We start from the raw sequence: 16,209 nt of genomic DNA, 5'->3' as shown, positions 1-16,209 counted from the left end.
TGCTTTAAAAATAAGCCAATATCTACACAATTAAGAAAGTCACAACAAATGTGTTCGTTTTGCTCAAATATAAACGGGAATGCCATATTTATGCCAAAAGATACAGGTTTTCACAAATATACAAGTGAACTTCAGTTCAAAATAATATCAGAATAAAAAGCATTGATACTGCATGCAGCACACATTTTCACCCTAATTTAAAGGCTTATCAGTATATGTGTTAACAGAGAGAGAGAGCTACAGGCAGCTGCCCTGTATGCATCTGTGTTGTATGTCTTTTGCTTTAAGTTAATCATTAAATTATTATTTATATTGTCAAGCCAGTTCTCTCCTCCTCCTTTCCCTTTTACCCCATTACATTGGTGCCGAAATCTGGGAAGGAGGAGGGATGTGGCGTGGTAGAGTCCTCGCCACTACCATCCACCCCAAAGGAGCAGCCGCAGCCATCTGCCGGGGGACTGAGGAGCCCGACCGCCTGAAAGCAGAGGAATGACCGCCGACCGCCATGGGAGGTGGGGCTCCTTATCGACTGCCTGCAACGGTCGGGCCGCTGCCAGTGGCAAAGGAGTCCCCTACCCGCCGCTAAAACATGCCGGGGTCAAAGAGAAGACCGCCGTCCACGACCGGTCTTCTTGTATGTGTTTTGTATATGTTTATGTTTTGTCTTTATGTTTAATTTATCATTAAACATAATTTATATTGTCAAGCTTGTTCTCGCCTCCTCCTTTCCCTTTTGCCACGTTACTTTTGCAAAACACAAACGCATACAGGGCAGCTGCCTGTAGCTCTCTCTCTCTCTCTGCCGAACTGCCACCTCCGGCCACCTTTATCCCTCTCATGGGCTTGATTAGTCTGCTTACGGGCCGGGCATGCATCATCACAGCCTGGTCCCGCCCTCCTCCTTGCCACACTGTCATATTACAAAGGCATTTTTTTTTTTTTTTACTTTACAATTTATGTGACAAAAATCATAACTAGTAATTAGTATTTTTGCCTAGTTTTCAAGTAAAAATATCGAAAGCTCCTTAATGTTTACTTGCGATGCAAAATTGCATTAGGAATTAAGACTTGTTAAAGCATACATCTAACAATTTGTTTTTAGGTTTATACTGAAATCAAGAAAAGAATATTAAACCCAATAACTTACGACACATTCTCTGGCATATCTTATTAGCTTACACATTTTTTATTCTAAAGTAACGAATGCAGGATATTTAGATGTTTTTACTGGAAACAAGACAAAATATTGATTTAGAGGTTTCTTTATTTTTTGTAATTTTTTTTGCACTGTGCAACATGTAAGATGGTTTAGTTATTTGGTCTCAAAAACACAAACACCACCAAATACACCAACAAGGACAAAGTATGTCAAATACTTGACCATTTAATTGTTTTTAACAACCTGGTTTCATCATTACTATACCTACATTTTTGCCAAAAAATATTTTTATGTGGCAGATTCCTGGTGAAATGAACACTAGAGGCACTGCAACAACAATGACTTTTATTTACTTTCACACATATCATAAGTAAAACGGCAGATTTCGGATGTTTTCTGCTTATTTCAGGGTTCTGATGGCTGACGGTTTCAGATGGTCCCTTACTCCTCCCTCCACAGTTAAAGCATGTTTAACACAATGTGTGAACTTTTCAGACGGTCCCTCATCCACAACTTCACAAACATCAATGTAAAATTAACAATCTTGAACGATTTAGCAGTGACACCATTTGGCCAGCCTAAACTGAGGACAAATTGCGTCCTGTATTGATTTAATAAGGAATGCATGATTTTATCTTTAAATATGGGACGATCCCTTATTTTTATGGAACGTGGTGGCAACCAGGGCTGGACTGGTAATCTGGCATACCGGCATTTTCCGGTGGGCCGACACATTTTGGGCCGATCAGGGGAGTAATGGGCATCAGGCGAACCGAGCATGCCAGTGGTTCGGTCGCAAAACGTACCGAATGGGCCACGATAAGCAGCAATGATCTGCCGCGTTATGCAGAACGGACCACAATATGCAGATTCCTATGGACATATGCACAATGTCCTTTTCCGCGATATGCAAATCCCATGCCGATTTCTCTTCCCAGTCCAGTCCTGGTGGCAACCCTACTTAAAAACTAATTCAGGTGCAAACAAGTTGCGCAGTAGCTCAACTACAATGCGTAGGACTGTACGAATTCAGAGACGACAAATTAGATAAAGGTACCACAAAATTACGTGGTAGCCTCAGCAATTGTGTTTTTCATCTTACATTTGCATTTATGGCACTGTCAGTTAGGTACAAGTTTGGGTTTGAGGTACAGGGTAGGGAGGTATCTTTTGTTGATTAAAAATTTGTTAACTTGAAAACTTGAGCAATAATCTTTTTGGAGAACATTGAAATCGCTTTCAGCACCACACAGTGGACGTTTAACCTCAGAACTACCACAATATGTGTACTGAACTATATAATGTAATTTTTCAAAAATGTCATCACATTCGCAGAATGTTCATGAGATCAGGCTGTTTTTTAACTACAAATCAATGAACAGTAATACAGAAACAGGACATTACAGTCAGTTTTCCAGAGAGTGACATAAAACACAGTCGATTGACCTGTCAGCTCATTGGCACATCAGTCACATCACTGATTCACTCCATCATCCCTCTTGAAAGTTCTGTTCACTGTGGAATTCACAGTTTTCCCATTTGAGAAGTCTACTGTGCAATTGACACTCATGAAGCAAGTGTTGCAGTGCAGGGCTCCGCTTTTCTCTTGCTTTTCTCAGTAAACATGTCCAGCAGGGCTCGTGGCCATTAGATGACAGTGCACCGGTGACTGGTGTCTGGGCTGATGCTAGAGCCTCCATCGGTTTTGACAGTGGTCTTGGACACGCTGGTCTGGGAGTACAGTTCCTTGCGACGGCAGATGCGATCGCGGTAGTTCTGTGCGAAGACGAGCAGCATGAGAGGGTTGATGCAGCTGTGGGAATAGCTTAAACAGATGCTAATGTTGTATGCATAGAAAAATTCCTTGGTGGGCTGTTGGATGCAGAGGTTGATGACCTGAATGATGTGGTAAGGGGACCAGCAGACCAGGAACAGGGCGATCACCATCAGCACTGTCTTAGTGGCCCGTTTGGCCCACACGGACTGCTTGCGCTTGACCCGTCGGATGGAGCGGAACACGTGGTACATTGTGAGACTGTAAAATGTGCAGATAATGATCAAGGGGACAATAAAACCCAATGTGGACTGATAGAGCGTGTACCAGTACATATCATTTGGCCCAGTCAGGTATAACATACACATGTTCAGGTGCTTTTTAGAGACCACTTTAGCGTATATCATGACTGGGATACTCAGAAGAAAGCTGCCCACCCACACCATAATGTTGATGATAATTGTCCATTGAATGGTCCTCTTTTCTGACGTTGGATGTACAATGGCAATGTACCTGAAATAAAAAAAAAATACATCATATTAAAAGCAGGTACACTTGTTGTTCACAGTAATGCCATCCCAGGGGAAATTGTATTGCTCAGAGGATGTTCTTTCATGAGACTCAAATCTTATCTTAGTTGTTTTATTTAGGCCACATTCACTTTTACACTTTTTTTGGTTGAAAATTGATTGATTTTGCTGCGTTTTTGCCACTCATTCATACTGTAATGGCATTTTCCTCTATCGAAAACTGAGACTTTTGAATATACTCTCCAATACCACCATCATAGGGATGCCAACATTCTGTATTTTGGTCAAAATGAAGACACCACCCCAGAATAATCACACAGGAAATCGGCAGATTGCTTCCGAAAGTTCCTGTACCCTGAAATCAACCACATTCTGCCAAAAAACTGAAAAGCATTTTCTTGCATCAGTTCAAGTGGGAATACACTTTTCTCTGGTCCAACCAATAGTGAGCTGTGTGAGCTCAAGCTAAGATACATGTTCTGGTCCCATGGAAACAAGGAAGTAATCAATTCAGAATTTGCATTTTAAAACAATCCTGTGACTGTATTACATCATTCACCACTAAAAATAGAAAGTGTTTTTGGCACCCATCTGTGGACATTTCACATGGAAACTGGAGCTCATGCCGTTACACTCAACAGTGCTTCCAGCTTTGGCCAATGGTGTAGTGAGTCGAATTTCGGTAAGCGCAGACTGATTTCAGCATCCAAATTTCAAACTTTTGTCCCCAAATTCAAAAGTTTTTAACAGAAAAAAAATATTAGTGTGGACGTGGCCTTTGTCTCAGATGTTTTGTACTAAAATTCCTTAAAATAATCTAAAAAATAAAAATAGAAAATAGATTGTTGTTGTTGACGTGCAGTAAGACTATAGAGCCATAATTTTATTGTGGATTGCATAGTTAAGTTAATTTGGTCTTGGATGAATTTAAACCTAGTCTCATAGAATGAACATTATTATAACTATATTTTGTCAAACTGACTTTTACGTGCCACGTTCAACGAAGTTTCCAGGTAAAATTAACAATAGAGGAGCTACAACAACTGTGTGTTTTATTCACAAAACTCAAGAGGACAACGGCTGATTGTGACTTTATAAACACTTACTTCTCGCACTGCTATGTTATGATATCAAAACACGTGTACTATAACGCATCATTTGAAAAACTATATATTTTAACGCTTGCATTACAGACCCACCTACATTTACACACTTATTCCATCATTAGTTCTGCTCTAGCTTACCTCATAGACTGTTGAACTTTGGACTTGGCAGATCACCGGTATGAGGCCAGCCCAACGCGCAAGCTCAGACGAAAGTGTCATAGAAGCAACGCAAAATGATGTAGTAGAAAATGTGCTTCTCATGTTGCATTTGCTTTCTCAACATTATTGGTTGTTTAGGTGTTGATTAATGGTAAGGATGTCTGTTTTGTTTACCTCTCATTTGTGTTTACGACACTATCGGTTAGGTTTAGGTTAAAGTTTTTAATAGTGAAGTATGTTTTACTTATTAAAACCTCCATCTAATATTCATCTGATTACGTCACCATTTCACTCTCTTTTCTCTCAAAATGCAACATTTACACATACCAACACAGTCCAAAAACAAAAAAACTTTCTATCTCTAATCATTTAAGTATTACAGCACTGTCTTTGTATTTTCTCTTGTGATTCCACATAAAGGGTGCAGAAAACCATCCATCAATATAAATTACCTTTTGCAAATGTTGCTCAATGACAATGACATTAACTTAACCCTTTAAACAGATTGTAGGATCAAATGATTTAGCAAAAGATTTGCAGCTAAAAGTGCAGCTAAGATGCATTATCTATGTAACGCTAGGCATGTAGCACAGTAATAAGCAGAATCCCTTATTTCAAATCAGCCTTTGGGAATATAACAACAACCGCACTGTATATGAGATAGTGTTACATTGAAACTTTATCATCAAATCATACAGAGGCCCTTTGGGGGCAAATATATCTACAACACCCAAAACAAAGAAAATCTCTCTTCTGCACTCTTTGTATTTTATGTGGACGTTTACATAAATGTCAGTAAGGCTTTTTTTTAAGCCACTCACTGCTTGTTGCTGTTGCCTAGTCTTGCAGACTAATGGTACAGAAATAATCGATGAAAATTGCTTGATTTTTCAAGGTCGCAGTGTAGATCACACCCTTGAGTGTTACATTGATTTCTTTCTTTCTTTCTTTTGCATAAACTCAGTAGAACATCTCGATTAGAGATTGATTAACAGTGATGACCTTCTGAGCTCTAATTATGTATAATTTTGTGTAAATGCACTGATTACTGTATGTAATTAAATTCTAATAAAGAATTCAATAACTTTAACCTCAATGCTGATGTACTTTATAAAGTACATAATATCTCTTCCTGTTTATCATTCTAATGCTGTCCAACACTATATTAGAGTGATTGTCACGAAACCTATCCAGAACATGTTCAGTTCTCATTGCCATAATGCAGAAAATCTCATTCTCATTACTGTGATGCAAAGAAAATAATAATAATACTGTATATCATTTAAATTGTAAAGTGACTATTCATCATAGTAGTAGCCTATTTGTTGTACTGCTTTAATTTAAAGAAAACATTTTATTTTATTAGTATAGTAAAAATTATATTCAAAAATGTAATTAAAGTAAAATTACTGTATTAGAGTAATGAGAATTAAATGATAAACACCATTAAAAATCATGGAAATTAAAGAAACTCTTTAAAAATATATATTTATGGAAATAAATAATAAAGGTCCTAAAAATAGGCTTAATTTTCTTTATGCAAATATATGGCACTTAGTTAACCATCATTGCCTACTTTTTACTGTACCCAGAAGAACACAATATAAACACAGTAATAATATTATATTATATTATATTGCATATTCAAAACTCTCACCTGTCAATGCAGAGCACAGTCACTATCCCCACTGTGGTAAACTGATTACTCACATCCACCACCACCACAGCCTTACACATGAAGTGCCCAAAGATCCATTGCCTGTCCCTCACCAGCTGATGGATGTTAAAGGGCATCACCAACAGAAAGAGCAGGTCTGCGATGGCCAAGTTCAGCACGTAAATGTCGGAGACCATCTTTTTCTTGCATGATGCCACAGCATAGATAACCAAACTGTTGGCCAGAACTCCAACTGAACACAGGACGCCGTAGACAGTGGGGAAGACGTGCATGAAGGACGCGATGTCAATGACGTTGTAAGACGGGACGGTCCGGTTCACACACGACAAGTTTGACGAGTTAACAAATTCGGAATTGCAAAAAAATACCGAGGTATTCATCGTGAATGATGACATTTAAATAGCCTACTTGTCAGAAAAAACCCACAAGAAAAGTTAACAAAACTGTGGAAAGTTGTCGCATAAGTCTGTGGACTTTCACACTTTTCCCGCGCAGCTCTTGCGCTTCACATCCAAACCGGTAAAAGTTGTTAAATGTCTCTTTCGGTTTTCTTTTGCCGTCTCGTTGTCATCTGCTATGCTTTTCATTACATTTTCTGATGCATCAGTCTCTCGTGATGCTGTTTTAACACATATAAATGCAGGAAAGCAGGAGCTGGACCCTTCTGTGCGTGTATCTCTCCCAGTACAAAAGCTGTTTGAACAGATGCAGTGTCTCCACCCTTTCAGAGCCCATTCTCTTATCTCAGCCTTCACTCTATATCAAAGAGAAAAAAAAGTCATTTGATGATTCATTTATGCATTGTCCTTCTAGATGTTCCAGATTGCAGTGACCACCATCATTTTATTCTTTTCAATGTGTCTGCTTTCATGAATTTTGAAGACCTGTTGCAATGCAATGCATATCTCAGTAGATATTCCAAGTTGTGCTGTGTGTTTTAATTATGCGATTATGTATTTTTGTGTTTGTTTTTGTTAATGTAGAATTAATGTCTAATAAATTTTACTGTATATTGTCATACATCTTGTTATGTTGGATGGTGGTGACGTAAAATAAAAAAATATATATATAAAACAATTCTGAGATCAGACAATACATTTCTATTATGAATATGATAATGGCGATTTAAGCTGTTTAGTGTTAGTTTATTAATTCCATGCATAATTCAATTTGGTAACACTTTACATTAATGTTTCAGTTTGTTAAGAGTTCATAAAGGGATTAATTAACCTCTTCAACTCAGGGGCATTTTTGTGCTGCTGTCTGGTCTAAATTGTTTTTCTTCCGTCACAAAATGCCGATCTGAAATGTAGGTGGCGCTCTACTGAATTTTAGACTTCAAAGATGTGCTCATCCATAGACATTCAGCCTAATTTTCTGTTCATACAACACACACTTTGTTTCATTGAAAATATCGGTCTCTGAGTGGACTAGAAGCTCAGTAGTCATTAAAAAGCTGAGACCCTCCCCCTTTGTGATGAAGTATTTTATCATTAATAGTTTAGTGTGCTTTTCCTGCAGGACTGCATATTTTGTTCTGGACATCTAAGATATAACATTGGATTATTCAGACATCAAGCTCACAGACAAGTAAAAATTGCTCTCTTTTTTTTTAGAAAAGGTAAAAGTAGATATAATGTTTTAGGTATCTGTATCAGCAGCAGTGATCATTGCATAAAAAATATGTTTCTATTTGATGTTTTACAAATATCATATTTCACTTTACAATTCTTTTGAAAATCTTTCAAACTGTGGTATTAGGGCATCAAAATAAACAGAAAAGTCACATTCCTGAGAATGAGAGTTTAATCTGATATACACTGATCAGCCACAACATTAAAATCATTGACAGGTGAAGTCAATAACATTGATTATCTCATTACAATGGCACGTGTCAAGGGGTGGGATATATTAGGCAGCAGGAGAACGGTCAGTTCTTGAATTTGATGTGTTGGAAGCAGGAAAAATGGGCAAGCATAAGTATCTTACCGTCTTAGGGCCAAATTGTGATGGCTAGACAACTGGTCATCTGATGAATCACATATTCTTTTAGATCATGTGGATGGCTGGGTGCGTGTGTGTTGTTTATCTGGGGAAGAGATGGCAGCAGGAAGTATGAAGCATGGGTAGAAGGCAGGCTATCTCAAAGAACCCTTAAAATATTCTATATAGAACCTTTTCACCTGGCTCAAAGAACCCTTAAAATGTTTATATAGAACCTTTTCACCTGGCTCAAAGAACCCTTAATATGTTCTATATAGAACCTTTTAGCAGTTCCAAATATGAAGTGAGCAATGTAACCCTTTAGGGTTCTATATGGAAGCTTTTCTTCTTAGAGTGTATATTAATAAAAAACATAGCATGCAATATTTCATGATTTATGTCACAATGCAGCAGAAAAATATTATAGTGAGATTAAAAAGAGGGATTATGTCATGTTGATATTTTTTTTTTTTTTTTATGCATTTGGCAGACGCTTTTATCCAAAGCGACTTACAGTGCACTTATTACAGGGACAATCCCCCTGGAGCAACCTGGAGTTAAGTGCCTTGCTCAAGGACACAATGGTGGTGGCTGTGGGGTTCGAACCAGTGTCCTTCTGATTACCAGTTATGTGCTTTAGACCACTACACCACCACCACTCCATACCTGATATGCTTTGTGTTTATATGGATTACCTTAATATCTTTGTCACTTGTCATGTTGATGTCAAAATAATTTTGCTACTCCAAGTGCAGTCCCAATTTACCTAGTCCTAGTTATCTAAAGTCCTCTGCATAACACATTTCAGGTCTTCATGCTCATTCGCAGCATACAGTAAATCATATAAAAAAGCCTGATGACCATTAATTCATGCTAAACTTTATGTACAGATTTTTCTGATATTAATAAATTCCCAACACCTTAATAAATTCTTCATATGTGTTCACTTTACATTAAGGTACATTTTCATATGTTACTATTATTTAATAGGTTATTAAGCATTTAAAACTTGTGAGTTCAAATGGTTCACTATTTGGCAGGTATTGCATAAAAGTCACTCTTTCTACTGTATGTATGTTACTATAAACACATGTAAATTATTTGTAATGCATTTATAAATGAATTACTCATTAATAAACCCTTTATAGACCATTAACAAAAGAATCATTAATGTAAAGTCCCACCTTACATTCAAATGGGCAATGCATTGTCTGTGTTGATTGTGTTACAATGTTGTATATGCTAATTGACAAATTGATCTTGCCGCCCCAATACCTTTTCATTGTGTACTGCACTGTTAACAAGTGTAAGATAATAAATGATGTATACTTTTAAACTAAAGTCTTATCTCCACAAGTCACTCTTTAAGTATCTAATTTAATCTTAAACTTATCTAATTAAGTATCAGCACCAGTGGCGTAGCCACGAATGTTACAGGGTGTGCAAATGCCACCCAAAATACCCGCACACCTAAATAACATGAAGTTGAATTAATAAAATGAAAAGCTTTTATAGACTGACACTTAAGAGTAGTGGTGCATATTTTGAAGATAGAAAAAATGTATATATGAATAATTTAATTTAATAATTGATTATAATGTCTATAATACCCAATGTGTTACAGATGCCTTTTATAACAGGCATTAACAGGCCTAACTCATCTATTGATAAAAAGTGGCATTTATTTGTTATGTCATTATTACTTAACACATGTAAAAAAATTATGTAGAGCTAAAAGGAAATTAATGCAGTGGTTGCCAATAGTACATGTCACTTTTTTGTGCTTCAGTTCTTGCCCACACGGTTTTCGCTTGGTACACCCAGAGCCTTGTTTCTGGCTTAAACAGCACCATTGAATTCCTGGAGAAATAGTCACTCCATCATCTTGTCTTAGTCTAATAGGAGGAAAAGCATTTGAGAACAGAGTGTGTCCTTTGAAGTTTGGAAAGTTCTCTTCCAGAGATAAAAAGAAGTGCCTGAGCTAAGTGCTCAGCCTTTGCTTGACATCTAGACGGTAGTGATTTCCTTGCGGATTTATGCAGACCAGAAACGGCATTGAAAGGGCAACATGATCAAATGGGAAAATGGCATGTTGCTTCTGAAGGTTCCAGTAACCTGGCATTGGCCTCATCATGCTGAGTTACTGAGAAACACCATCTACCATCAGAGATTTTTGCAGACATGTTTATCTTCTACCTTGGCATGACTAGAAGCGTGTTGCTTCAGCTGTGTGAGAAAGCCAGGTTCTTGTCCTAATAAAGTGGTCCTAATAAAATGCCCGACTTGGGCTTCAGCTGTTGTACCCCATCTGCCTCAAGGTTCTGAGTTGCTATTCTGTTCACTACAATTGTACAGAGTGGTTATCTGAGTTACTGTAGCTTTTCTGTCAGCTCAAACCAGTCTGGCCATTCTGTGTTCAACAAGGTTCTCTCATCAACAAGGTGTTTCCATCCACAGAACTGCCACTCACTGAATGTATTTTTATTTTTGGCACCATTCTGAGTAAACTCTAGAGACTGTTGTGCATGAAAATCCCAGGAGATCAGCAGTTACAGAAACCCTGTCTGGGGCTAAAACAACTCGCTTTTGGTGCCCCTTTGTGGGCAATTCAGCCAGAAACGAGTGCTCATTTGTGCTCTTATGTTCAAAAACACTTGGGCAGTGGGGCAGTGTTTTGCATTTTGGTGAGCACAGAGTTTACTGTAGCTCAAGAAAAGTCAACCTATTGTTTCTGAATTAACTGTGAGATCAGATCAGTTTGGATGGGAACAGGTTACAGAGATGACTATTAAGTGCACAAAAAATTTACATAATTATTGTTATTTTTAAATAATAATAATAATGAATAATGGCTGTTTTTATTTTATAGGAAAGCACAAGCGCATTGTAGCAGTGTGTGAATGCAAATAGACCTTTTTCACACTCTGGGTTTTTAAACGCCAAAGTAATTGTTTGTAGGGTAAACTTAAACAGCGGTGAATGGGAGACCACAGCAAATCATATTTTCACTTACCCATTTGCTCCCAAGACCTAAAGAAAAAATCCACTATTACATTTTAATGACTTTCCAGAAGAGGAAAAAAACAGAGAGTGGTGGATTAAGACAATAAAATGGGAGAAGATGCCAAATTTTCTCTCTCAGCAGCTGCAATAGAAACCCCCTCGCAGCTGTAGTAATTTGTTTTAAAACTAATTCCAGGGTAATATAACACAAAGCATTATGTTATAAATTTACACTCAATATTTTAAAAAGTATAACATGAAAAAAAGTTAGATTCACGCTGTTAAATGATATGAGTTTAACTATTATATTATATTATATTATATTATATTATATTATAAAACATTATTTAAACAGTTCTGATAATAATAGGCATAAATGTATATATTTATCAAGGACCTTTATGAAGATTCTCTGATATTTGTCAAGCCCACAAATAAAGCATACGGGACGTATTAGTCTTTAATTACAATGGAGCAGTTTCTGAGGCCACCAAATCAAATTTTTGGGGGTTAAAACCAAAAGATTAAGTTTAGGATTTACATGGACAGGATCAGCTGATGCACCATGATCTTTGTGTCATTTGTCAGGAGATTTTAGCTAACGACAGCATGCGACCTGCTAAAGTCCGCAGACACCTTGAGACCAAGCATGCTGAGGTAGCGGGAAAACCTCCAGAGTTTTTCCAAAGAAAACTTCAAGCGTTTCAAGGTCAGAAAAAAATTGTTGGAGAATTTGTCAAATTAAATGAAAAGGTCACTGAAGCTTCATATCATGTTGCGCGGCGGAAAAAGCACATAACATCGGAGAGACATTGATTCTGCCGGCAGCCAAAGATATGTGCTTCTTAATAGTCCTTTGCCCACACACATACACACACACACTCCAACTCTGTTACAGATATAGTAATTATAGTATCAGTCCAATGTAGAATCAGTTTATATATATATATTTCCTGACTCCTTCATTGCCCAGATAATGAGACGGCTACAGTGGTGCCAAATCTCAGGACAATGTTGTCATGAAGTCTTCACCACTGGGCGAAGTCATCCATGCGACTAGGCAATTATCCCAAGGCCTACCTCGACCTCTTTGAGAAGACTGCTGAGGTGTGGAAGTGGCCTCCTGACCAGTGAGTGGCCTGCCTGTTAACGCTACTCTCCGGGGAAGCACAGCTAGTGGCCCAACAACTTCCTGCCACCAGACTCCTCGAGTACAAAGACACGAAGAAGGCCATCGTGCAACGGGTTGGCCATAGTGCTGAACAGAGCCGCCAGCGTTTCATGTCCCTGAAGTGCGGGAAACACAGCAGCCAGTTTGCTTTTGCACAACAGCTCCGGGATGCCTGCTGGAAATGATTGCTGGTTGAGGGAGCCCATGGTGCCGTGGAGATCATCAACCTGGTGACACTGGAGCAATTAATCTACCAGCTTCCTCGGGGGATGGCAGAGTGGGTCCTGTGCCAGGGCATTGGGCATGGATAAGCTGGTTAGGGTGCGGTGTGTGCATGGGGATATACTCATGTATCTTGTGGATACAATGGAGGTATTACACAGGGGGAAAAAGTATAGAGTAGCAGATGCAGTTAATTCCAGCCTCAACCATTCACTGATTTTGGGAACAAACTGACCTGATTTCAAGAATCTGTTAAGGGAAATATATGTGGATGGGTCCTGTAAAATGATGGCTCTATGTGTGGCGTGCGATGCTATGACTGGAGAGGCGGTGCCAGGGCCATCTACAACTGCTCTGCATCATTGGGGAGTCCCTGAGCGGGATTTCCCTCTAGAGCAGTCACGTGACAAGTCTCTCAAACAACCGTTTGACCAAGTGAGAATAATCGATGGTCAACAGCTCCGACCTGAAGTTGCACACACATACATATTTTTTCCATGATCAAAGATAAGTTGTATTAATACACTCAAACAAACGATAATACAACTCAATTGTTAGTACTGATGAAGAGCCGTAATTATGAAAAACTTGTCAAAATCTCCAGCACAGCTGCCAATATGGTGCTAAATTACTTCACAGTTGGTTTGTGCTTGTCTACTGTCTACTGATTAAAGAAAGTAATTTGCAATTGTTGATACGTGTAGATTCATTTATGTTATAATGCATTCTCTCATTCATTGTAATCAGCATAAGTAAATTGGTTTACTTCTTTATTCCTGCATATGTGAAAGCTCTTTTATACAGTCTTTTATCTCAGCAACAATTTCAACATATCATCTTTTTGTGGCGGCCTCGATATAGGTACCCTAAAGATTTAGGAAGTTCTGCTCAACCTCCACGTTAGCATGGATAACCAGGCCACACAGTGAGGTTGGCGGTTATAAAATTACCAACTACGCCACCCCGGGGCCTCTTTCCCGGGGAAATGCCCTTCACCCTAGAGCAAGGCTCACAGGTTCGCTATAACAGAGTCAGGTATCAGACTTGGTTGAGTATAAAACAATAGAAAACTTTTTTCGCATCAATGCAAAGTATTAAATTTTATTTAACAACACCACCAATAGATTAAAAGAATCCACACAAAATAACACATGAACACTCACTTCAGAATTGGGTGCTGGCTCTCCTTGACAGAAATGACACAGCAATCATACGTGCACACTCACATCACACCTCACTGTGAGCACAGCATTCAGGCAAAAGAACCCACCACCACAATCGGGAAGAGACGCTTATCCTTCTGCCACTGGCTGCCCCAATTCTGAAGGAAGAAAGAAATAGGACAAAATAACACGAAACACACACACACACACACACACACACACACACACACACACACACACACACACACACACACACACACACACACACACATGTTGTGTTTCCATGTTTTATGGGGACTTTCCATAGACATAATGGTTTTTATACTGTACAAACTTTATATTCTATCCCCTAAACCTAACCCTACCCCTAAACCTAACCCTCACAGAAAACTTTCTGCATTTTTACATTTTCAAAAAACATAGTTTAGTATGATTTATAAGCTGTTTTCCTCATGGGGACCGACAAAATGTCCCCACAAGGTCAAAAATTTCGGGTTTTACTATCCTTATGGGGACATTTGGTCCCCACAAAGTGATAAATACACGCTCACACACACACACACACACACACACACACACACGCTAAACCAGTTATATATAAAAACATTAACCACAATGACAAGTAAATCCAAAACACAATTTTAAAAAGAGTTCACCACATCAGTTCGGCTCATCAGATCGAGGTGCCGCGTCCGGTCACCCCGACAACTATTTCTATGATGGACAGAAATGGGCAAAAAGCAGCATTAAACAAAAAGGAAACACATTCAATGGGCCACTCTTAGGTTGACCACACATAAGAAATAAACAAGGAAACTTATCACAGACAAAATACATACATGAATAACATACCCAGCATAATTCACATCAAAAAGAATATAAATTTCACAACCATCAACTCACAGGAAAATCAAAATAATATTTAAAGAAAACAAACTTGCAGAACAGAATGATAACAGTTAGGTGGCTGATCTAATAGTTAGGCGCCACTAAAGGCTTTTAACTCAAATGACTCACGACCCACAATCAACGGTCCAGCTGATTGAGTGTTTTGAATGCCATGAACACAAACGATGGAAGAGGGACCAGGCACAGCGCGTCTACACGCAACGGGAGCTGAACCAGAGTTAATGGCGATCGTTTGTAGATTCCATAGAGCAGACAAACTCGTATGGTCCTGTCTCCCTCGAACTAGAATATGAATCACGATGACGAGTCCGATGATGTCAAAACAGGTAGCAGAAACAAAGCAGACAACAACATCCGCACAAAGATTTAAATGAAGCCCAGAGCCCACTGCAACGTCCCTTGCACGTTGGCCCGCACCTTAAATACAAAATATAACACAATATGAATTTGGCCAGCCTAGCTAGTAGCGATCATAGGGTTACAAACTCAGTTAAAACATACCTGTAGTGCGATTCAAACGGCACCAAACTGCTGCGCATTAAGCACCATCCATGAAACAGATCAAATTAAAGGCATCCCACAAAGCTCCTCTGTCCACCCTTTGACAAACAAAACCAATGGAATCCCTGTGAGACAACCCAACAAACAAGCCACGCTACAGTCACTGCCATCAGCTCTTACCTTACAAACATTCACGCGTCCGCCGGAACGCGATAACTCGCTCAATGACGCAGAGAGAACGCATACCCGTAGCGACACCCTTATATGTCACCGAAGGAATGCAATTAAAGGGCACTCCCCCTCACATTAAGTAACCCCGACAGAAGTAAACAGTACTGCTACAGTCTACCCCCCCCCCCCTGTCATCGTCGTCCCGACGGTGAAACTTCTAAAGGGTAATGTCCCACAAGACCCTAATTCCATGGCCTAAACAAAACAGTGACGGTATTAACACCACATACCGGAGGGTCCGGAGCACCCACCTCTCCGGGCCCTACAGTTCGCGGTAAGTGATGCACATTGGAATGTTGACCCGCCCCTACTCGTCCTGTGCGGCGTGGGACCATCACAGGAGGATCAGACCGTCCTGGGGAAGAGGGCCTTAGCACAGACACTGGGCCTATGCTGGCCGCCGACATAGGCACTACCTCCAGATCAGTCACATAGGAAGCAGTGTAAAGTTCTTCTGATGGAGGCACACTTACGGCGGTCCCTTCACCAGCCAGCGAAAGGGCCCCAGATGCAACGTAGGCCATATCCCCGTCGTACAGTTCTACCTCGGCCTCCAAGGGCACCGGTGACTCAACCGGACTCTCTGGGAGATCAACCAACGGTGCCTCCCCCTGGGCTCG

At 39.4% G+C, this 16,209-nt stretch overlaps 1 protein-coding gene across 1 annotated transcript; it reads right to left on the bottom strand.

Moving 5' to 3' along the window:
• Positions 1-1,258: 1,258 nt before the first annotated feature.
• LOC127660122 (melanin-concentrating hormone receptor 2-like) lies at positions 1,259-7,078 on the bottom strand. The gene is made up of 2 exons (XM_052150210.1): positions 6,386-7,078; positions 1,259-3,446 (listed from the first exon to the last, which is right to left on the bottom strand). The coding sequence occupies exons 1-2, from the start codon at positions 6,799-6,801 to the stop codon at positions 2,807-2,809; spliced, it is 1,056 nt and encodes a 351-aa protein (XP_052006170.1). The 5' UTR covers positions 6,802-7,078; the 3' UTR covers positions 1,259-2,806.
• Positions 7,079-16,209: the final 9,131 nt, after the last annotated feature.

The sequence above is a fragment of the Xyrauchen texanus genome, chromosome 19 (assembly GCF_025860055.1).
Source record: "Xyrauchen texanus isolate HMW12.3.18 chromosome 19, RBS_HiC_50CHRs, whole genome shotgun sequence".
Lineage (NCBI taxonomy): Eukaryota > Metazoa > Chordata > Actinopteri > Cypriniformes > Catostomidae > Xyrauchen > Xyrauchen texanus.
Note: the sequence above shows the minus strand (reverse complement) of the source record. Positions and strands in the feature narration are given on the sequence as shown.

Excerpts from the sequence above, each read along its gene's own strand:
- LOC127660122 (XM_052150210.1), bottom strand. The coding sequence starts at position 6,801 with ATGTCATCATTCACGATGAATACCTCGGTATTTTTTTGCAATTCCGAA. Across the intron at positions 3,447-6,385 it reads ACTGTGCTCTGCATTGACAG|GTACATTGCCATTGTACATC; the intron begins GTGAGAGTTTTG and ends TTTTTATTTCAG.